This window comes from Tachysurus fulvidraco, chromosome 6, assembly GCF_022655615.1.
Source record: "Tachysurus fulvidraco isolate hzauxx_2018 chromosome 6, HZAU_PFXX_2.0, whole genome shotgun sequence".
Lineage (NCBI taxonomy): Eukaryota > Metazoa > Chordata > Actinopteri > Siluriformes > Bagridae > Tachysurus > Tachysurus fulvidraco.
Genome location: NC_062523.1, coordinates 19112448 through 19137669, shown reverse-complemented (window position 1 = coordinate 19137669; position 25222 = coordinate 19112448). Strand labels below are relative to the sequence as shown.

The 25222-nt window shown below is 37.7% G+C and overlaps 1 protein-coding gene across 1 annotated transcript in view; it reads left to right on the top strand.

Moving 5' to 3' along the window:
• pdia5 (protein disulfide isomerase family A, member 5) overlaps positions 1-25222 on the top strand; it is a 43683-nt gene that overhangs the window by 13487 nt on the left and 4974 nt on the right. The window contains exons 4-15 of the mRNA XM_027164613.2: positions 1195-1278; positions 1437-1482; positions 2478-2570; positions 3493-3553; positions 6818-6885; positions 9266-9357; positions 13636-13707; positions 15344-15480; positions 16993-17063; positions 18693-18856; positions 20400-20530; positions 23965-24035. Coding sequence (XP_027020414.1) covers positions 1195-1278; positions 1437-1482; positions 2478-2570; positions 3493-3553; positions 6818-6885; positions 9266-9357; positions 13636-13707; positions 15344-15480; positions 16993-17063; positions 18693-18856; positions 20400-20530; positions 23965-24035 — 1090 coding nt within the window. The remainder of the gene's footprint in view (positions 1-1194; positions 1279-1436; positions 1483-2477; positions 2571-3492; positions 3554-6817; positions 6886-9265; positions 9358-13635; positions 13708-15343; positions 15481-16992; positions 17064-18692; positions 18857-20399; positions 20531-23964; positions 24036-25222) is intronic.

Genomic DNA, 25222 nt, shown 5'->3' with positions numbered 1-25222 from the left:
TGACTCATCTAGGGAACATTTGCATAAATCTGAAAGGATTCGGTTGTTACGTAGTACCTACTGAGAACACACGTTTTTATATCCAGATGCCTAGTCTACATTTTCAATGGTTTGGCTTGTTCAAAATCTTCACACTGACCATTCGAAATGGGCAAACGTGGACCATCAACTTCATTGTTTTGTTTTTTTTTTTGTTTTTGTTTTTTTTTGACGTAAGGTCAAAATGTACATTTCACAGTCAAAATATAGCGCCTTTTGAGAAGTTGGTTAAAAGTTGATTTATGGGCTCTCGTACATATGAGAATGTTATTTGTCAAATTACATATGGATGAATGTCTTTGCTCCAACTTGTTACTCTTGACATCATATATTACTGCTATGACATTTTCTATTTTTTTTCCCCTAATTTATTCTCTTGGTCTAATATACGTGTGCTGTACAACATATTTATGAGAAGGCAGAAATGAGATCTTTGTATATGCTCTAACTGCTTAACATCATTTTATTTGGTTCTCGTAGTAGCTTTTTTCCCACTGCACACGTTTCTGGAATGTTTAACAGATAGTAAACAGAGTTTAATGGGCTATGGAGTTTAATGGAATATGGAAACTACATTTTTCCCATGGCATTTACTTCTTTACAAATTGTATGAGTTTTGGCATCTTGCCATCAACATGGGCATTAATACTGTCTTTAGGGGTTGTGTCTCTATCAATGTTTGTCGATGATTGGTTGAACTTAAATGACATCAGGGAGATTTCAGCAAACACCTTTTTGGTGCTTAAAAAATTGTGCAGCTATCCGACAAATAAAAAATTGTGCACCTATCCGACAAATAAAAAAACTGGGACAATAACTTGATCTTAATCAACAATTCAAGGTTGTTAACCAAATAGCTAAATCGACAACAGAGCAGAGTTAATTAAAGCACTTTTTTTCTATTTTGGCTGTTTGTGTGTTGCCAAAATTCTGATTAATTTACTTTAATTGTCTTCATTATGGCTTCTCCATTGGAAAATTAAGTATTAACTTTTTTTTAGCATGTAGAAAAAAACCCTTAAGAATACCGGGTTGCTTATGTTCATCTGCTCGGATGTAATTCTTTTTTTTCCCACAGCTGAACTGTGGATTTTTGTTATACCATCATGAGAGTTTCATTTACTGGTCTCTTCATCTATCTTCCTTCCCCTCTAGGGATTCTGAAGGTCGCAAACTCTGTAAGAAAGTGAAAGTGGATCCGAGTTCAAAGACTGCTGGATTTGAAATCCTTCATTATAAGTAAGTGTGCGCTCTGTGCTCTCTCAAGCTTAATGTTTTATTGGAAATATTACTGAGTAGTAGAAGATAATGAGCTCACAACAGGCACTATCATTAAATATCATTCTGCTTTGTGTTTTTATTTATTTTTTTTGTTTTGTTTTTTTTTTTATAAACAGAGATGGAACCTTTCACACAGAATACAACAGACCAGCCACACTTAAGGTAATTGCTGTGAAAATTGTAGACTCCTGTTCTGTTTGGAAATAAGTTGTGACAGTTCATTTAAATTTCATTTTCCTCTAACAGTAGATGGAAATTATTATTATTTTTGAATCACACTGGACGTTAGGACAGAACTCTGAACCATGTACAGTGTGCAAATAGCAGGGAAATGTAAATTTCATTTCACAGCTGTGTTCCTCATTTCTAAAGTAAGCGTCTCGAAAAAAAGTACTGGATTTACAGTGTGTTCTCGTTTTATTGAATTTACATGAGGAATAATTGAGTAATCTGTTTTTAGTCAAAACACATCTTCATCTGTATTCTGTAGTTAAACTTTTCTAAACTCTGTGTAGTCATTGTTCCTCCATGTGCATGTGATACTGCACTACACAAACAAATATGGCTTCATACCACAGGTGCTAGTTTGACCAAAACTATAAGATTGATCCAATACCAGCTCACTGCCTTGTGTTCATTTCTTACACCCACCTCTTCTCTGTGTAACCATTCTGCTTGTCCATAGTTGACATGGTTTTAATGAATAGTTCTGCAGTTAAAAATGAATGAGCTCTGGTGTGTGACTCATTGCTAAGAAAGGTGAGCTGCCTACACAGAGAAACCGAGGCTTCTGATTAAAAGCACCTGCTGCCGGGTCCGATATTGTTCTTCGTTTGCACGATTACACTCATTATGAGCACTTAATGTTCAAAAGGCGCCTCTTTTGTTTTGACTGATGAGGTAATACTGTAAAATGTCCTGTTCTACGAAATTGTCTTGTTGTAGTTTCAAATTGACATAGATGTCTTGATGTAAAACCTTAAAGGTTTCCTTTTTATTTAAAGGATGCACTATGCCCCAGCATCCATGACACTCAGAACGTAGAGGACGAGAGCTTTGACAGGAAAAGATGACTCATCACTGCTTTTCTAGTAATGGCTGTTTTTTTTTTTTCTTCTTCTCCTTTCTTTTTTTTTCTATCGTCTCTTGTTTTTCAGTCTATGGTGGCATTCCTGAAAGACCCCACAGGTGCCCCCCTATGGGAGGAGAACCCTGAAGCTAAAGACATTGCTCACATCGAGACAGAGAAAGTGAGTATCTCTTTTAGCCCAGACAAAGATCAGCTTTCCGTCCTCAGCGTTTGCCTAGTGTGGGAACTGCATGCTGAACAAAAGCAATGAGTTAGACAATCTGCAAGAAGTACCAGGCTGTTCTACTGTCTCCTGAGACCACACTTGGCTGAGATACAGGTCTAGGAGCATTTAGGAGCATATGCAGCGTACTAAAACAAGCCTTAAACAGCAGACCATCCCAGAATTTGGATACAGACAACAGGAATTATGAAAGCAAAGCTTAATCAAAAAGAAAGTCTAAGATTTACTCTTTTTGAACACATTATAAACCAGAGAGCTTCCCTGCTGTGAGGGCTGCACTCAATCAGTAAGCAGCCCTACTCTTGGAGATGAGATGGCTTTGCAACTCGCTTGAAGAGCGTATTGATTGCTGCAGGGGAGTGTATGCTCGGTGGCTTATTACATCTTTTGGGGTGTCAACTGCCAAAAGCAAAGCTCAGCTGCAGGAAGCAATCTGGTAATGAAGCACGAATATAAACAAAGCTGATGAATGACATTTCCCTTAGAGCTGGTGAATCCATGCATGCATTTTAAAATAAGACATTAGTGTAAATACTGTATGACTCACTAATATGATGATTAACTCAAGGTAAAAATTAATCATTGGTTGTCAAATAATAAAAAAAAACCTCTGCATTATAGAGTTCCTTATTGGATAACTGTCCATTGTTAATGTCCAAAATATAATGTCCACCTAAGATTAGTGTGTCTTCTCTGTTTCTGTGTCCCATAAGCTCTAAATAATTCTGATCTTTAAGTGATGAGGTTCTGCACAGTAGTTGAATTGTTGGGAGTTCGAGGTAATGGCCTCAATACATCCTGGGGTGAAAAAAAATGCCAAGCCATTTCTCTTAAGGGGTTCTGTGCCTTTTTCCTACAGGACTTCAAGAAGCTGTTGAAAAGAGAAGAGAAACCCATCCTCATGATGTTTTATGCCCCATGTGAGTCACCTGATGATCTACTTTCATTCTGTCCTCAGTCACTGGCGAATTCAAGCAGCTTAGGTTTCAAAGGGTGTCAGATCCTGCAAACAAATGGCTCAGCTTTAACTGTAAAATAATTAAAGTTTAAAGCCTGGTGCTTTTAATATTTGCATAGTGTGTCAATAGTTAACATGACTGAGTGTCTCGGTTCTTATAATACCATAAGACATTTCGAAGTAAGGAGGAGTCTTTGGATAATCAATTTAATCTTAATAGTTCCCTTTTGCATTATGTGTACTTTATTAATATCGTTGTTGTTGCTGCACTTTTTAATTTTTTTCACATACAAGATTTAATTGGTTTAAGCGAGTGCCTTTTATTACTCTGCATCCATGAAATAGACTGATTAATTTGGATAAAATAGCTCTAGAGCTTATTTAATATTCAGAAAAGAATTAACTATGTTGTTGAATGGGAAGCACAGGAATAATTCTTTATTTAGTGGCTTTTTCACACTAAAGGACACTTCACAGCTTTCACACTTCACAAATTTATTGGGAAATAAAGAAAGACGTCAGTAGAGTGCTGAGAATGTTTGTTTACAAATAATAACTATAAAAGAGTTGTTGTTGATTGACCCCTCCAAAAAAATCTAATTTTTTATCATTTTTACTATCAATAAGTCATAGCAGCATCAGTACGTGTTAAATTTGGGTTCTAAAAAAATTGGACAGTCCTAAATTTCTGTGATTTTTTTTTTTTTTTTTTGTGTTTTATTTGATATTCCATTTGACTAACTTTATTTTAATTTCTATTCATCCAGAGTATTAGATGTGATATAAATTTATGCTACAGAATAGCATGGCATGATGGGGCCTGAAAACAAGTATATATTTGAATCTCATCAGCAAAGCATGTACATTTGTGTACCATAACTGCAGATGATTTGTTTAGCAGTTTCTGTACATTGTAAAGAGAAGTATCTGAAAAACTGAAGGCAATTCAGTAGGCATTCAGCAAGGAGCAATCATGAAGGCAGTACTGTATTACTTGAATAACTTTTGAACTTTGACACTTTTTCCACTTGCTCTTGGCTTGCCGGAAAATTCTGTGAGAGGGGTTTTGCAAAACAGGCAGAAATTGTTTCTGCTTAGTTAATTGCACTCCATCTTGCCACCATCGTTAGCTTATCTGCATTGGGCATTTGGTGTCACCACTATAACCTAGTCACCTAATTAGAATTGATGTCGACAGGTGTGAAATTTGTGGGCTATATTCAGAACACGGTAGACTATACATGTTCTTGAACGTTGAGGTTGACTGTTCCCACACATTTTTGATATCTTTTATCAGTTTTCCACAGACTCTTTCTAAAGCATAAAGTGTTTTTCTAAAGTATTATTTAACCTGTGTGTTTGTAAACCAAGGTGTCGACTTTCATGGCAATTCTGAAGGAATTCTTCAGCCACACCATGGGGTGCTTTTACCAGACTGGGTTTATTTTTGTATTCCAAGCACGACAAAAGAGAAAGACTAGCTCCGAGGTGATGTGTGACTCTCCTTGTGGCTATGGGAGGTATAATCCAGAACACGAGTTCTTTTCCCTCCACTGTCTATCTGGACCTATGGAAAAGGAAACTCAGTGATGAGTCACTTAATCACTTCTTATTACTTGAGACCAGCAGAGCCAAAGGCACTCATTCAGACCTACTGAGTCAAATCATGCATAGATTTCGGTTTGGCTGGACACTCGGCTTTGAAATTTGCCTTCTATACTGCCTTGTGTTGTCGAGTGAATGTTTGATCATATGTTGAGAGATCTAGTCTGTTGTCCTCTGCCGAATGGGACGCTCTCTGAGAGTAACTGGGGCTTCCATCTCTGTACAGTTGTGTCTGTATTTGGGTGCCACTTTCCTTGGGGCTAGTCTGCACACATTTGGGGTTTGTTAATGCACACAAGTCATTGTACCTTTACTATACCAGAATTATAAACTTACCTGACCCAGCATTACATTGGTAGACAGCCTAAAAAAATAGAGCTAGCGAGTACAAAAGAGAGATTGTAGGTTATACAAGTGTTCAAGATCATATTTGGAGCTCTTGGATAGTACAGAGTCCAAAAACTATAGATAAGCAGCCAAGACACTGTGGTGTTGGTGTACTTATTTATTTGTGTAAATTGATAAGGAAGGAAACACTGCACCGTGGTAGGTACAAGCTGGTTTCCCCACAGCTAATGCAAAACTGAGTTCAGAGGAAATCGATGAGTTACTTTTAACTACAGAAAAACTGTCAAATTTTGCTCGTATTGCAGACCTAATCCTACTCTGATGCAGCCAGAGCACAGAATTGGTGGTGATCTCTAAACAGCTTGACACAGACCTTTTATGGCGAATATCCATCTAGCACTGGTGGTTATCTATTCTCAGTTATAAGCCTTGTTTACCGGATCAAAAAATAGAATTTGTGCTTGTTTTGGGATACCAGGCTTTGCACTGAGTTCCAGGTCACACTCCACAGGGGTGCTTAATGGCTTATATGGAAGTAGCCATTCGTTAAGCGCGATATGGGTTCATAGTTAAGCAGCATTTTTTTGTTGTTGTTTGTTTTGGGGTTTTTTTTTGTTTTTTTGAGTAAAACAATAAACAGTGACTTGTCTGTATATTAACATTCCACAATGTATAGCCTAAAACATTACATTGCTTTTAGCTTAAGGCATGTGCAACTTATTAAGAATGCATTCTATGTAGTGCTCACAATGATTATTTGTTGCTTACTGTAGTATGTGGCTATTTGAGACTTCCACATTCTTCTACTGTTTATAGGTTGTTATATGTGGAAAAACATTCAGTTGTGAACAGGGTAGTTTCTAAAGTTGTACAGTGTTGTGTTTGGGAGATGATGAAATGCTGCCTGGGTACTGAAAGCTGAAAGCAGAGGGCAGCCCCCAGGCTATTCATTTAAGCTTCACTTGTAGTTTCCTCTTTTTTCCTTTTCTTTTCTTCTTTAATTTTTCGCTTACTTCCCGAGACGTTATTTTATAGAATTAATAATTGAGTGCCTCAGGGTAAACACACAACACCCAGTTCTCTATCTGTCTTCAATTTAGAAGCAGTAATATTCTAAGAAACTAAGAATTTATATGCATTGAGTTCATCATTTAAAGTTTTAAAAAATTTTTCAGAGGATTATTACTCTTATGAGTCAGTAGGAGTTTAACTGCACCGAATTCAGTTTTCAGTAAATTTCTTACACGTATCCCTTCCTTTCTTTGACACAAAGGGTGCGGTGTATGTAAGAGGATGCAGCCCATCTTCCAACAAGCTGCCACTGAGACGAAAGGGAAATATGTAAGTACTTTTCGGTGCTGTTTCTATTTTAACAAAGCAACCAGTTCATTAATTTCCTCACACTTTAGCTTAGTGATGTCTGTTTTTAATTCAATAACAGCAGGATATTTTATAGCTCTGATCAGAATTCTTCCAGTCAGATTTATATCCTATAATTTTGTCACCCTGTGTTTTGTTTAATAATGCATCTAGTGCTGTTTAGGCCTTGTATGTATGGAGTATACTGTATATACCAGATTATACAATATCAGGTGTACACAAGTGGAGTCAAGTTGGGGTTTTTTTCCCCTTTAAGCACAGGCAGGTGCAATGATAGAGATTAAATATCATTTCCCCACGATCATGGTGCTACACTAAACATGAAAGTGTCAGACAAACAGATAAGAAGCACAGTGACAGGTGATGAGTCAATAAATATACTAAATACAGAGAATAGATTGTATAATGACCAATAAATAATAGTGTAAATACAGTAAACACACTTAACATTGTAAACAGATTAAATATTGTAAATACAGTAAAAATGATAAACACACTAAATACTGTAAACATGGGCAATACAGTGAATAGTGTCGAACAGTGAATATGGTAAACACATTATGTAAATACAGTTCGATTCAAATTCAGTTAAAATTTATTTTGATAGCACTTTTAACAACGGACATTGTCTCAAAGCAGGTCAAAGTACTCTAGCTTCACCACACTGATACTGCTGGGCCCTTGAGCATGGCTCTTAACTCTCCAACTCCCCTACAATCTGGAATATGTGAAGAAAATCATTTCACTGTTCTGGAACGTACTGTATATATGACTAATAAAGTCGTCTTTTTTCTTCTTCCTGAGCAACAGTATAGCAGAGTTTACACTATCAAAATACTACTGTGTACATTATACACAGAGTTGTTGAAAGAAAAAAAAATCTAGTGAAGAATCAAAATCAGTATTACGCAGCTGAACGGCCCACATGGCCTGCTGTCCTGTCCTGGTTTCACAAGCCAGAATCTCTCAGAACATGCACCAGCAGTTGGCTCGGATCACACCACCACAGGACCCGAACGTATTTCTTCTTTTCTTTTTATGGTGCTGCAAATGAGGACTAGTTTCACTAATTGGAGCATGGTTTATTTCTCATATTTGCTCGAAGAACAGCGGGCTGCACACACAGCCTGTAAGTAAACCATTTGTTTAGTTTGTATAATGAATGTCTAGTTTTCAGACACAGACAGCTAGGAAGAGATTTGCTACTTCCTGCACTTTTGCATGTGTGCTTGCAGGATGCCGATAGTGTTGAAAAAATGAAATGGAGTTGGCAGGAAGTCAGTTGTTAGCACACACATTTTTCACTGTACGGCTGGATGCATACACCCAGCCAGAGATGAATTATAAATTTGTTCTTTTGAAGCTATGCAATTGTGAATTGTTTATTTTATGTTTGTATGCTTTTGTATTTTTATGTGTATATTTGTGTTTGTTAGGTTTTTTTGGTGCTTGTATCTCGCTTTTGATATTCATCATTGTATATTGGCCTCTAATACCTGCTTGATTAATTTGTAATGAACCCCCGCTCGCTTTCTAATGAACGTAACACTGCTATTTGTCCAGAAAATAAAGAAAATGCTATTCCATTGACAGGCAAATTGTGCACTTGCATAAGGTGTCCTTTTATCAGGAAAAAACAAACAGATGGCAAAGTGAATAAATAAAAATCCCTAAAAACACCACATGCTTAAAAAGTCAGTCTGCGTTTCACCATGATTCCCATGACAGGAACCAAACAGCTTATCCTGTAAATGATTAAAAATCACCCCTGTCTCAGATCCTGTCTTCAGTTGCCAAAGGAAGAGTAATGCGTTCATATATTATATGTAATAAATGATTTATTTATATATATATATATATATATATATATATATATATATATATATATATATATATATATATATATATATATATATATATATATATATATATACGTTTGTGTGTATGTATATAAATGAGTGGCATGCTGAGCTATGAATGTTGCTGGGGGTCTAGGGTACAGCTGAAGATTAGTTCTAACGTGAGTGTAATTCATATTCTACCCAAAACCTGATCAAATGCTCAAGTCAAACCAAATCTATTATCAAATGATTTAACATGAGCAATAGTGATGCCCTGAAATGTAATGTTTTCCACCACATAATAAGTCTGTTATTGATCTTGGCATTGCAACGCAGACAGGAGTTTGATATTTACCATGTCCTCCAACACTCAAGGCTGTTCTTTGATGATGATCTAATTTAACACACTTCTGTTTCCCCCATGTTGCAGCCATTCGTCTTCATTTCCCAGTGTTCCTTTTTGTTTTATTTGATCATTTGTTACTCTTGTCTCGCTGCAGGTATTAGCGGGGATGAACGTCCATCCAGCGGAGTTTGACGGACTTAAGCAGGAGTATGACGTCAAAGGCTACCCAACCTTCTGCTACTTTGAGTGAGTCGTTGTCTCTTCAACATAATGCTGCTTTTACGTCGGAACCCGTGGCACCTTCACAAGTCATTGCTGCATGAAGTCCACTGCAGATGTTCTTGGTTCTATAGCTGAAGCTTTGGCTTTGTTTAGTCACTGGCCTTTGGGAAGGATTGGTTGTTTCAGGCCAGAGGAAGAGGGTGAAAAAAAGGGAGGATGAGGAAGTAATATCAGAATAAGCCACTTGAAATTTACCAGGCAATAAAGTGCCCAGAGCTGATATGCTCATAAAATCTTCTTTTGAAGGACATTTGTAGTGAGGACCTGAGGGAAAGCATAACAGTGACGACTCTCTTGTTCACAGACTGATGACAGCAGCTCAAGCAGAACACATTAAAACATCTGCAGACATTGTAGTGAATGGTAAATTAGTTGTGATGCTGAAGATCCGCTGCTTAACAAGCATATACCAAGAGTACATTAAGGAGGCTTTCATACTGGCAGGTTGGTCTGAAACAGAAAAGCAAGAAAAATTTATGATGATGACATCATTATTTTCCACAACACGTGTAGCATGAGTGGCACAGGAACATTGTGGGACACAGAGGAATGTTAAACAAATGCACCGGCATTTCACAGAATCGAGTGAGTCTGAATCAAAACCATCACTGTAGGGGTGTCCAAAGTCAAAACAACCTAAATCTCCAAAACTCAGAATTGTGCAGTTGTCTCTGATGATTGACAGTGGTGTCTCCATGACAACATTAATAACCCGAGCACATGAACAAAAGAGATCGGTACGCAAGAACTCCTGCAAGTAATAAAAGAACATTTTTCTTTGACTAATATTTTTGAGGCTGTTCTTTGTTTTAACTTCACTGGTTAACATCTGATTGCATCGCAGGCTCAGTTATTCCTTCTGTTTATAATAAATTTTACTGTCGTTGCATTTGTGATTGTCTGTCACAATTACAGCTCCGCACAATTACTATGGACACAGGCTAATTATTTACATAGAGACCTTTGTTATGGTTTTAAAAACGTCTAGTAGACATGCTCAGCATGACCGCGTGCAAACTCCAACACTTAAGATTCATTTACCTGATCTCATTTACTTCTAAAGTATATCATCTTGTCTGGGAGAATTTTTTTTTCTCTTTTTTTTGCAGTATGTATACTATTTGTATTTAGAGCTGATGGTGTTATTCAAAGTGACTTGACTGGTTGAGAGTCAAGGGTCTTGCTCAAAGGCCAGGTTGGTGGTTTTCAGATTTGAACCTGCGCACATTTACTGATTAGACTGAGTACTTTACTGATTAGTCACTATTACAAAATTCCATACCAGTTATGTCTAGGTGTCTTTTGACTTGCGAGTTCATGTAGCAGTAGAGAACAAAACAAAAAACTGTGACCTTTGTAGATGGTGGAAAATGATGTTGCTGTGTATTATTAATGAACTAATCACATAACTGGAAAATAAATGGAATTAGTCAGATTATGTAAAATCAAAGCTATTACATTTCTGACCAAAAGCAATGTTGTACTGAACTTAAACAACGGTCTAACTATTAGATTGAATTGTAATCAATTCGTGTAGTATTAATGTAAACCAGATATATTGTGAAATGTCTTGGCAGAATAGTGGAGCTGCACTGTGGCTGTAACACCAGTGACCAGGGTTTGAGTCTCAGAGCACAGGGTTAGATTTTATTCAGCAGTTTGTAAATATATGTTCAAATCATGATCAGAGTCCCAGAACAAATTGTGGTAATGTAACTCAGTTCAAGAACAGGGAGCTGATGCACTGATTTGAATTAATAAAGCTAACAAGGGTTGTTTTATTTTTTTTGTGTGTGTGTGCCTTGTCGGCTTCTTACTGTTGCTTTTCCACAACTGGGGAAAAAAGAAAGGAATCTCTTCCTCTGCTCTACACCAGGGTTTTTGTGGTAAACCTTACACACACACACACACATACACACACACACACACCCATTTCATCCTGCATGGATTTTCTTGTTGGCTCTGTTGGCACCTGTGTAATATAATAGAAGAAGTTAATCATGAAAAATTTAGCCAGAGATTTAAGGAATGAGAGAGCTGGCTTTAGCCAAGTCTAAAGCCATGACGTTTACTCTACTTGATCTAGCGCAGAACTTTTCTCAGTAAACAAATACTGAAAAGTATGAGGTTTGTTTAGTGAGTAGATTCTCCTGAGAACATCTCTCCTGCCCTCATTTCTATCCAGAGCCAGCGAAAGCCTTGATCAGTTAATGAGAACACAAAAAGTTTCTCTGAGAATTAACTGGGGTCAATATGGCTCAACATGTGCAGAAGTAATCACACAGCACCCAGTATTCTCTTTATTTAAATTGTCTGAGTTTTTGTAATATCCCTCAAGAAAGAGAGCATTGTCTAATGAATCCTGGAAAAAAAAAAATACAACGCTTTCAAATGGAATTTGTTTGCTTTTGCTCCTACATGTATATCAGCAAAAGTTATTTCACTCTGTGCTGCAACTCTATGTGGTCAGGTTTATCTGCTTTCATTCAATGTTAGACACTTTCTCATTCAATGCTAAATGTCTGCCATTTTAATTATGGAAGGGCTAATTAAACGCCACTCTCCGCCCAATCTGTTTTCAACGAGCCATTAGCCATTGCCCTGAAGGGAGTCGCAGGCTAACGATCGCTGAGCGCCATTGCTTACGGTAATGAGACTCTGGGAGCTAAGCGCCAGCACTTTCTTTCAGCCCTTTGACTCCAGACGTTCCTTTTCTTTCATTTCTGTTGCAGCCGTTTGCACTCGGAACCATCAACCTCAGCATTGCTTCTTCCTTAAAAAAACAGTCAAAGAATGATTTAACATCAGGCATGAAAAGGATAGAGTTGAATTGCTTTGGCTTGAAATTGACTTACTACACTTATAGTTTTTGTACCAGATCTTAGAGAGCATATTGGCCTTGAGTGGAGGGCAATTGGATGTAAACGTTTAAGCTGTTGCCACTTTATTTTTTAACATTCAGCGCATGCCAGTGCAGTCTGAATCTTCAAGATGGTTTTTATTGGCTCCATTAACATCTTTGACCTCTTCTTCTCAAGCTTTTCAAGATTACCTGTATCTCAGAAGCGGCTTATTCAGACAGTTACAGTGTCCAACAGACATTTTGACAAGATCTTCAAAGAATAGGACTCCAATTCATCATAGAGAGATCATATTTCTGTGGAGTAGTGTATGGATTTCAGAAAGTCCAGTCTTCATAGCCTTTATCTGCAGTAAGTGTCATCATGTGAGCTGTACAGTCACTTGGAGAACCGACGTGCTGCCTTTCCACTCGGTTGACACACAGCAGAGCAGATGAGGACCGCAAGTTCTTCCAAATTATTCGTCTGGAGGATATAAGGATAGAGCAAAGTCGCACACGTCTCACACTGCCTGACAGCTTTGAAGGTCATGCTAGGCCAAACCCAATACACATGATAAGTGAACAGCTTCCATCTGTCTCAATATTAAATCTGACACAGGGGAACTAATGCAGTTTGATAGCTTTTCTAGGCTTTTTTGATACCCTACCATACCATGGGGCATGCAGATCCTCATTGATCAATGACAGTTACAAAGGAGAAAGCAGTACTGGCTTGAACAGCCCCCCACCCCCTTTAGCTAGCCTAGCACTTATCTGCCTCAAATTAATTATTTTTGGCAGAAAACCCAGAATCGGAGCAGATAAAGAACCCATTACCTATGCATACAGATGTGCTCCCGCAAACTTCTCCTGGCTTTGACACTGAATTGCAGAGTTTTTGTTGTGTAAATCTGTAATCTGGCATTTCCAAAAGTGAGCAAGTGTTATTGGTCTGCAGTGTTAATGTGGTTTAGTGGAAAAGCCTCTTAGATGAAGTCTTTGATTAAGCTAGATGCTTTGAGAAGTGTGCATTAATTAGCTTTGGGCCTGGCACTTATTTAAAATGTTTATCTTGGCTGCTACTGAGGGATCCACAGTCTTGTAATGCAATCCTTTGGTGTGCCACTACAAACATGCTGTGCCAACTAATAAAGCTTTATTAAGATGGAAAAATGAATTGCAGCACCACTTAATTTAGCAGTCTAAGTCCTTTAGATAGACCGAGCTCCTCCGTTTTTGTAGTTTGTTCATTTTTTTCAGAAGCTTGTAAAATGTTCTTGTATGCATTCAAATAAAGGCAATTGTTATTTTGTATAATGATTTCTCATGTGAACTCATGATCAATGGCTAAGGTCAAAGATGATTTTTCTTTTGTGTATTATTTTTTCCCTGTTTTCTAGGAAGGGAAAGTTCCTGTATCACTATGAGAACTATGGTGCCACAGCCAAGGACATTGCAGACTGGCTAAAAAGGTGAGTAGAGCCATGATACCAATCATGATAACCATCATAATGGTAGGAATGTAATGTAAGTAAATAATTTAAACTAAGTCATACTAAATAGGTCACACCAATTCTGTAAAGTAAAGCTTAGCTGTTTATTTTAATATTGTTACACTGGTACAAATCACACCCCAACATTATCTAATTTTATTTTATTTATTAATTAGTTCTTAAGCACTTGTTTGAATGGTCACTTGAACTGAGTGATTCAAGCCAAATCTCAATCATTAAAATATGTATATATGGAGTCATATACTGTACCTATAAATGATGCCAACCTAGACATATCATCTTTAATAATAAATAAATCAAATGTTCCATGATTAAGTTTAGAATAGAATAAAAATATTTTTATCTAATACACACACACACACACACACACACACACACACACACACACACACACACACACACACACACACACACACACACACTGAAGGTGTCTGAGGGGAAATATATATCATTTTCAGTTGGGTCCCAGGTTGCAAAAGATTTCAGAACCAGTGGTGTAAGCCTCGGGCAGAAAACAAAACATTCCAATATTTGGCTTACCAGATAAAAATTAAGATGAATTTTTTTTTGGTCTGTTATCATTTCATTGCAAAACACAAGACATGAAGGGATTTGTTATTCAAAGCAGAATTAAGTCACCTCTCTTGGCAGCCTGATAACGTCATTATGCAACACATTACAGGATTACTACAGGAAGAACGTCGATTGCACAAGTTGATGGTTTCATGTCGCTGAGGAGTATTTGTTCGAATAAAATCTGAAATGCTTGTGGTTTGGCAGCAGTCAGGAAACGGCTTGGATTTAAAAACTCCGCTGTGTCCCGTTATAAAGCACTGCAGCTGGAGCTGACGGGTCTTCCTGTAAAGCATCTGCATGCAGACCTCTGCACCTTAAAGCTCACTTAAGCTGCCTTTATCCTGTCTCAAATTTAGAAGGTCATGTCCATCTGTTTTAGAGAAGAATGTGTTCCAGTTATCTAGAGAAGTTTTTGCCTCTTGCTTCATACCTTTTGTAGTTTTCTATTATTTGGGATAGTCCAAGAACACTAGAGATTGTGAAAGCATAGAGATTGTTGCTTGCGGTGTGGGATTACTTATGAGCAGATGTCCCGAATTGAGAGAAGTGGAGCATCTGTGTCTAACATTTCATTAAAACAAACCAAAATTAATAAAGACCATACACTTAGGGACAACCAGTATGGGCAAAGCTTAAATAAAGTGCATAAAATAGGCTTTTTGAATTGAAGTAAAATTTAACCAGGTAAAAGCTGAAACAAAAGTTAATACAGAATGATTTTTCTTATATTTAATCTTTGAGGTAAATCTACAGACAGCCTTTTTACACATGGATTTGTCAATGGCGTTCCGTTCAGATTTCAATGAAAAATCAACGCTTTACATGACATTACATGACCTAATGGTCTAGTGTATGCAATCAAAGTGTCAAGCAAGAACCACTGACAGTTAACACCACTTTCATTAACACAGTCAACTTTCACTTCTGTTAATGGTTTATTGGTAGTAATTAATGTGTTCATGTTCATATCTCTCTCTCTCCCCCTCTCTCTCTCTCCCCCCCCCTCTCTCCCTCACAGCCCGCAGCCTCCTCAGCCCAAGACCCCTGAGATACCTTGGGCAGATTCAGACTCGGCTGTGTTTCATCTTACTGACGAGTCCTTTGACACTTTTCTGGAAGAACATCCCTCAGTCCTGGTTATGTTTTATGCTCCCTGTAAGTTCTATGCTGCTGTTCAGGTCTCTTGCACACTGGATGGTTAGCAGTCATGTTCATGATTTTAGATTTCTGTATGTGAGTAGTGTGTAGATCGTATAGGTCAGGCCTGTCACTGTTCACATGTCTAATAATGCATATTAGACTGTATATATCAGGATCCACAGCAGCTCAAGCTTGTGCAGGGCTGCTCACTCTGGGTCTGAAGCACTGAAAAGACAGTTACTTGACCTGTCGTTATTTCCATCACTTTGTATCAGATATTTAAATAATCATATCAGGAGAAATAATGAATTTGATCAAGAAAATGTGGCAGTCTTGTTTTATTAGATTATGTCACTTGAGCTTGACTTTGTCTCTGCTCTCATACATTTTAAATCAAGCACCTGAGACGGGATGTTTATTCATGTCCTCGAGCACTGGATAGATCTCACCTTGTCTCTCCACACACATACATGCACAGCCCTCTCTCTTCATCACATCTTCTATAACTCTTACTCTCCTCACTATAAAAATACACTCACCAATTACGTGCCACTTCACCACAGAGAATCGGTTCGCCTTCAGCCGTGCTGCCAAAATACTGACACACAAATGAATGCATGCTTGCGTCACTGACAGAAGGATGCACAGGTTTCATTTTCTCTGTCCTTCTGTTTAATTCTGGGAGACAGACATGCTTTAATAACTTCCTCTGGCCCTTTTAAGGATATGAGTAATAAATCCTCAAGGCTGTGGGATGCAGTATCCCAGCTCCGGTTATAACCCAACCCACTCAGCAATATTAGAGCACTTATGAAGTGTGTAAATTTCTACTCGCTTTTCATACCTCATGATCACTTTTAGTCAGTAACCTTGTAATGACTGTCTCAGTTTGCACTGGTTTATGTTCCAGGACCTATTACTTTTCCAACCAAACGCCACCCTTTAGTTTTAATAACTGACACTTTATGACTGGCGATCGTGTATCTGCAGTTCAGATAGTAATCAACTTATTTTATCACTCCGATGGATGTTCTTATATTTAACTATGGAAAAATGCAACCACTACAATTTGTCTAATGATCCTCATCTTGTTTTTTCTTGCAACATGTAATGAACATAGTGTTCATTTGTTTAGTGGTTTGACAACACACACACACACATACATATTCTGACATTGTCTGTGTCACATACCCACCTCTCCTTTTCTCCCTTTCTTCATCTCACTGCTTACATAGCAAATCAGAATCAGTTCTGTTTCAGCTGTGCTTTCTAAATGCTCAAGCCATTGCATAATTTTTATATATTTATTTATTTATTTTAAATCCATCTGCCTGGCCTGCTGCCCAGCTTTCTTTACACATCAATGCAACCTGTCACAAATGATTTTACATAATCTCGATTTTTCAGACGTTGTCAGAAATCGCACTTAGAAGTGAGAGTCTGATTGAAGGCCATTACAGTGTTAGTGTAACGTCCACATCTTCATCTGTCCCCTTTTTGTATGACAGCGCTGTATGTTTTCTCCAGGGTGCGGCCACTGTAAGAAGATGAAGCCTGACTACGATGAAGCAGCTGAAATCCTCAACAAAGAGGCAGATGTGAGCACACGTTTCTAAAATTCTAAAATACGTGAATCTTAAGGATCACCACATGAGGCCCAATACGAGCAGGTTGACCTGCCCTGTGAAACAGATTTGCGTAATGTTCTACTTCATGTGGAAAGAGAAGAAATAGTCACTGTGATTCAGAGAGCACAATGGTTACTATACACCTAATGAAATGAATTCAAGTGTGAAATTGTGAGCTTAAAATTTAGAAACCATAAAATGGCCTATTTGTTTGCATGATGCCAACTTGGAATGGCTTGTTTTAATTAAACAAAGAGAGCTCATAAAGCAAAAAAAAAAAAAAAACAGCTTTCTACAGGTCTTTCACAGTTCACGCCTCAGTTTTGCTTCAGTCTTACTTTTTTAAAAGGAATATGGCTGATTCACAAACATCCTTCTTTGGCTGTATTTCTTGTTTGTGAATATGTGGATGGAGTGTGGTTCCGATTATCAGGGTGTGTCCACTGAGTTAAAACCTCAGGGCAGTTTGAGGCCAGCAAAGTTACCAGAGCCTCATGTTGTCCCTGTAGTCTTTTTCGAGCCATGCAGAATGGCTTTCTTACCGGTGCTGTGCATTATCTAATATAGCCGTTGTGCTCCAGCTGTTACGGCCCTTTCCCTAGAGAGAGCTGAGCTCACTTATTTTTCTCATTTCTGCTTCCATCAGAATGAGAGCATCTGTGGTTCAGACACATTTATGTAGCTTGTAGTGAGCTTTCCTTTATTCAGTCACATGTAAAATATAAATAACTATATAACTACAAGACGAGCAGAAGTGACATTATAAATGCATAGTATTGCAAATGGATAGATAGAAGATTTTAGTGTCAAATCTTTAGGCTTTTGGTGAACCACTGAACGGGCTCTTCAAGATCAGGCATTTTTCCAGACTGACTGACAGATGGACTGACAAAATGAGAGATGGACGGACTGACTGACAGATGGACGGACAAACTGACTGGCAGACAGATGGACAGCCTGAATTAACAGCTGTAGGGTGGACTGATAGACTGTCTGGAGGACCGAGTGCACATCCAGCCATTCAGTCCTCTCAAGTATTTATTTTTGGGATTTGGCTTATGTATATGGCTTTGGAAGTTAAATCTAAAGAGTTACTTTTTCATAAAATCCTTTCTTTAAGAAAGCAAACTTATTCAGTAAAGAAACAGAGAAACGTTTATTAGGGAACATCATTATTTTAAAATTTATGTGAGTACATGTTTTTCATGTTACACAATGTTTATTTGTTGGTGTGTGTGTTTCTTACCCAGTTATCTGCTGTAATAAATTACAAGCATGTTTGTCTGTACAGTATATATCTGCCCTAATACATAACATGCAAATTTGCAGCTGTCTAGTGTACTGTACCACCCGTTACGCTCAGTAACATTTCATGATTTTTTTTTTCCTCGAAGGTTTTCCCCAGAGAGTTGCAGTTCTCAGAACCTGCACGACCTGAAAGTCTCGCTCAGCCTTTAACTGTTTTCTCCTCAGTGTGCATGACTTAACCATAGACATTTTCTTAACCATAAAGTCCAGTCAGTAGTACTTACATGTGCTGAAAATCTATTTTATAAATAAGGTTCACTGTGTGATGTCTGTTGCTGTATGTGTTCTCAGAGTCCAGGTGTGTTAGCAGCAGTGGACGCCACTATCCATAAATCTGTGGCTGAGCGCTTGAAGATCTCAGGCTTCCCTACTGTGAAGTACTTTGAGAAGGGCGAGGAGAAGTACACATTACCGCAGCTACGGACCAAAGACAAAATCATCGAATGGCTGCAGAAGTGAGCTGTTTGTTTTGACCTCTTAACATATTTACAGTATTTTTTATTAATATTTGTTATTATTGTTTTTTTGCATTGCTATAATTTCTGATGTAATATGAATACAATAATGGGAGGATGATTATCTTTCTAGCCTCAAGTAGGCATGGAATGCTCAAGTAAATGCTGTTGTTATTCTCCTGTCTGTCTACGAGTTGTGTTTGCGCCTGGAGCATTGGGACCGCTCCGGAAAGGTGATGCAGGAAGGATGAAACTCCCGCAGACCTCATGTTGAATCTGTGCCACTGTTATACACAAATATTTGAGCCAAGTCATCATAAATACTGAAAAGGTGTCACAATGTCTTCTCAGTGTTGTATGCAAAATGACCAGCTCAATAGTAGAAAGAAAAATGCATCCTGGAAAAGTATAAGCTCCGTAGTTTTGTTTCCATATACTAAGGGCTCTAATGATGCCAAAGCTATTAACACTGGCTCATTCTAGCTCAAGCATAGACTCTCAGTAAACTGAAGAGTAGCTGTCAATTTTTTTTCTTTCTCTCCTCTTTTCACTTTTTTGCAGTCTACTGTATGTTCACTGGTGCTTGACTTCAATCAGTCACTACCATGAGTTTTACCGGTCCCTGAGCACAAAAGGACTGTGCCTGTTCTGATCCCTGGGGGGTCTGTGGGGTGAACAGTAGCTGTGTGTGTGTCTGAGATACTTGTGCACCTGTGATGAGAACATTTCAGAATGAAACTGAAACTTTTCAGGGCTAAAGCAAGTGAAGAGGTTTTGCCCCCCTCTCTTCACTATCCTCATTTGGCAGTTTTAGACAGGTGTCGATGTTAAGTGTGTGTTAGTAATCAGACCAATAACGTCAAGCAAAAAAACTACAAGAATATAATTTAAAAAATGTGTGTGTGTGTGTGTGAGAGAGAGAGAGAGAGAGAGAGAGAGAGAGAGAGAGAGAGAGACAGACAGAGAATATTAGAGCTTTTTCTTGACATTTTTTGCATTGCCATTAGTTATGTAATCACAGTGATAATGTTTATAGACACCACACCCATAACTTTAAGCGGTTCTTCCCCAAACAGATACCACAGTTTTATAGGATGTGTGTTTGTATGGTTTAGCATTACTATTTCCCTTCTCTGGAGCTAAGAGGCCTAAATCTGTTCCAGCATGACAAGGTGCACAAAGCAACTCAATTGACCTCAACTTCCCTGATCACTTTGGGGATAAAATGGAACGTGTCCCAGAGCTTCTCACCTGACATTACTGCCTGATCTCCCTAATGGCCACTAACTGTCCGTGATCAAATCCCCACAGTCACCTTCTCAAAAGATTAGAGGTTATTTTAACAACAGAGAGGGACTAAATCAGAAATGAGATATTCAGTATTTATATATTGGTGTGATAGTCAGGTATCTGCATACTTTTAGAGCTATAATTCACAATGCTTTATTCAATTATATGAGCATTAGCTTATAATGCAAAGCTAGTATTTGTATCTAAATTGTTTTTTTGTTTTTTTTTAAAAACCTCTCTCTGTTTCTCTCAGTCCACAGGCTCCCCCTCCTCCTGAACAGTCATGGGAGGAGAAGCCTTCCAGCGTGAGTCACCTCGGGGCCGAAGACTTCAGGGAGGCTCTCAAGAAGAAGAAGCATGCCCTGGTCATGTTCTATGCTCCCTGTAAGTTGTCTGCTTTCCTAATGTCTAGGCCTTGCGGTGTAGTGTGGCTGTAGGATCAGCATTCAACGTTTAGAGTTAAAATCCCATACAATTGTGGAAGCATAGGTTATGAGTAAGATTTACATTTACATCATTTAGCAGACGCCCTTATCTAGAGCGCCCTTACATTTTTATCTCATTTTTATACAACTGAGCAATTGAGGGTTAAGGGCCTTGCTCAGGGGCCCAGCAGTGGCAACCTGGTGGACATGGGCATCGAACTCACAACCTTCCAATTGGTAGTCCAGCACCTTAAACACCTTAACCACCAGGCTACCACATCCCCCATCATATACAACTAAGGCATTAGAAAAAGGATCAGTTATTTATTTATTTATCTATCTATTTATGTATTTATTTATTGGGAGTATTGCTATTTAAACTCATGCTATGAAAAGGCTAATAATTGTGTATAAAATGCATGATGAACTTTACTTACAGCAATGATACTATAATCATGTGATGCTCATATAATTAGACACTGCATGAATTTAAACCATAACTACAGGTTAGTGTACCATCAGTCGGGTATTAAAAGTGACACACTTCACAGCATGTTTTTTTAATTTGATTCTACTATCATTACTTAGGGAACTGTGCTAAATATTTATGAACAACAGAAAGCAGCAAAGGGGAAATAAATGAGCAAATGTGCTACAACAGCAGTTTCACAGGTGCTGCTACAAAAGATGTCTTCAGCTTCCTTTGATAGAAGCTTCAAAGATTTAATGGAGAGCTTTCATTTTCCCTACAAAAACAGCACTTCCTTTTCCCTGTCCCACATTTCATATTTTTGCGAAACATCAGTCTAATAAGGGATTTGTTTGATTATGCTGTTTCGCATAATGTGAAAACTATAATGCCCTCAAACAATTAGTTAATTGTTACTAAAAAGCCTTTATTGAATTAAATGCTTCTCTTCCTCTGCATTTATTTTACAACGGCTTGAAACGATTGTGCATATCTATTAACGATTGCTCTTTAACAGTTCTATAGCCTCTATTATAAAGGAAAAAGTCAATTATTAAAAGTAAAGCAAATGTATTTCTTTAATGTGTGTTGTCCTTTGTTCTATTTATTTAGCTGTCCTATATCTAATATAACTCTTTTTAAAAAGTGTGTCCTAATTTTAAATCCATTTTTTTTTTTTGGCTAGATATTCTTGTTACTTTATGAACTGGATGTTGGGGTAACCTGATTTAATTGATCTCATACTTTATTTTTATTCTCTGCTTTAAGTTTCTAAGCAAATTTCTAACTAAATATAGAGTATTTCCAGTAAATTATCTTTTAACATACGTAGTGCAAACATTTTGCCCAGTAGATCAGAATTTAAAATTTACCACAGAAACGCAATAAGTCCATTGTGTGCCTATTGAAAATGTTATATATTATCATTATATTACTTTCTATGTTGTGAGTATTTATAGAAAACTGAAGGACACTGTGTTGGGTGGAGCATGAATAATAGCATATTATTACCCATGAAGCACCAAGAAAAAAAAACGTATCTAAAGCATTCAGTTTATGTAATTATGATATTGGCTTATCACTTCAAAATATGCTCTAATATTCATTACTCATAAGATTATAAGTAATACAGATTTTAATGTAGTAAAATTATTTTTGTTAATAATAATTCTGATTCTTTTATAAAACAGTAACTCAGAAAGGATTGGTAGTGTTAATTTCAATGTAAGAAAATAAATCTATATCTCCGCATAACATCCCATAACATATTTATCCCATTGTTAGTCCTTGTTTCAATATTTTTGTGCACATGGTTCACTTGTTGAACTGTTAATCTTAACCCTTCTCGAGCATCTTCTAGATATATTTGTTTAAAATTTAGAACATTTGTGGATTACAATACACAAATAAAATTTTGTTGTTGAATGATTGTCACCATTTGCATGGTTCTAATAAGACCCTGTTTAATGGGATACCGAGGGTGCTGCAGTCTGCGATAGAACGTTGTATTTGTGACCAGACAGATTTCTACATTTACTTCCATTTTAAATATGACAGACAGACAGAGAGAATGAAGGCCTTTTTACTGTACAATCCTGAATAACATCATAAGACAGTATTCATTAGACATAAAGGGCAAGTTGCTTGTAAGTGTTTTTGTGTTATTTAAATGTTCATTCTTGTTTGAAGTGTGTACGGTATGTGGATGGGAATGCAAGGTGAAATAGACCTGACGCAGGTCTGAAGGTTTGGGAATTTGTGTAATGGAAGCACATGAGCCGATAGAAGGGTCAGCAGATTTATGCTTCATTATTCTAATGACTGCTGTACTTCTGAAATTAGAAGCCATGTTGCGCACACAAGCAGGCCTTTGTCTGGGACTCCAAGCATCATTAGTTTACCCTCAGGAGTCGTTTAAGTGCACTGGTTTGTGAAACTAAGCTCCTTCTCTGTAATGACTTTCATCTGAAAACCCAGATTACATCGGTAGCTAATTCTTGATTCTGATTAGTGTTGATTTATTTTTTGTAACAGCAGTTCTGATAGAAGTTCTGGCTGCAGAGCAAAACACAGGTTTTGATTAATCAGCTCATTCTTGCAGTAGTAACTGCTAGAACACAGACATTTATGGTAGATATCTTTAAGTAAGAAACTGCAAATGTCTGTTATTTAACAATGTGTAATCCTAGTTATGGTGAAGCTTTATATCGGAAGGTGATTATTTACCATCTGTTAAGGAGTCTCCAGTGTCAGCATTGTAATAGTCAAGGTTAAAGCCGATAACACACCATGTGATGCAACGACCCCAAAGAGCCTTGTCTTCAGAAACCTCAGAGGAAGCACATGATGGCCTTCTCCCTCTCAGACTTGTAGTTGTCATGTGATGGAACAGACTTAACTTTTATTGGAATTAAAAGTTTATTGGCTAAATTGGGCAGAAAATCATGGGGATCCTTAAGAAAATCAATTTTTTTAAAAATTGTTAAAAGGTATGTCACTCGTTAATCATAGAAACTCTAATCAGTAGTAAATTGTAGAAATGGTATAAGAGGAATAAATCGTGTTGTTAGAGGAAAATAATCATAACGTCATCACACCATCCAGTCCTGGACTATTTTCCTCTAATATTGCTTCCATAAGTTTTTGCTTTTGTGTGCAGCTCAGATATAAAGAATGACAACTGTAGTAAGTGCTCGGAAAAAAAGAATAAAAGCTAATATGAACATTTCAGGGTTTTTTCCGATCTCTTGAAATGCCTAGATGTCCTTGTGTTTTTACGTTCTGCACTCCATCACTGTTATTTTTCTGTGGCTCTCTTGGCTATTTATGGCCTTTGCTTTGAGAGAAAGCATCACATTTTCTCTGTACTCAGACGAAATTCAGTTCAGTTGAAAGATGAAATGATTACATGCCTTTCTCTGCAGGGTGTCCTCACTGTAAGAATGCCGTCCCTCACTTCATTACAGCCGCTGAGACTTTCAAAGAGGACCGCAAGGTGAGACACCACCTCATGAAGAATTTTCCTTATCGGTTTCATTTTCTGTCTCTACTGTTTTTTTTTTGGCAGACGCTCTCCATCTTTAATCGCTTACAATTTGCCAGAACTTTTTCAAGGTCTTGTCGTTCTATGCCTTCAAACATTGTCATGCTGCTCTTTAGCTCTTCATTTCTTGGAATGTACGATCAGTATCATTTGCAATGCATGTGAATAGACATCTGCTTTTCATGTGTTTATCTTCAGCCATATTACTGGCACTGTGCTGGTATTCTAACTTATAAACTCCCCACTGACTTTAATGTTTTCCACATGAAGCCACACACTCTTCCTCATTCTTTTGATTTTCACTGTCCAGTTCCTTAATTCTGACTATAATCTAACTACCTCATCCAATTTCACTCCAAATAGCTGACCTACCTCTGAAAAGCCTCTGAGAATCATTTGACTTTTATAACTTCATTCATCACTAGCACCACACAGCAAATGCGTCATGCATGATGTCAGCCGTCTTTAACCTTCTGATAGCTCTTAAATTTGAACTTGCACACCATTATTGCTCAATTGAGTAGGATTTGGGAAGTGTAGCTGGCTGCTTTCGCTCTGAATTCCTGTTAACACCCTGACCGTTCTGGCTAATACTGTGAGTCTTGTAGGTAACATTATTTATGTGAAGGTCTGTGACCCTCTAAAGGAAATATATAGAAAAAGCTCCATCTGCTGGTGCTCTGATGAGCTGAACCGGATAAACACACAAGTTCATTTGGCACTCGGTTGATTAATGTGGAAAATGTGCCAAGACTATTTCTTTATCAATAGAGCTAGATTCTGTGACAGAGCATCAGGAGGACTCTTGATCACACAGGAATAGGATTTAATTAAATTGTCTTAATTAAAATCAGAATAATGGCTGAGTTGTGCTTCAAAGACATTCGTTCCTGCATTGTTTGCTTCCATATAGTCTTTGCCTTGGTTTTCCCAGAGTTCATCCTTTATCTATTAGTGCTGCCTCTCTCCCTCTCTCTCTCTCTCCCTCTCTCTCTGACAAGTGTGCAGATAACAACCAAGTGCCTGACTTTCCATTCTCCTGATTTATAATGCAGCATCTCAGTGTACTCTGATGGTACATTGTGTTGTTTATAGCAAGCAAACAAGTGTAAGTGGCCCAGTTAAACACAAGCACCAAC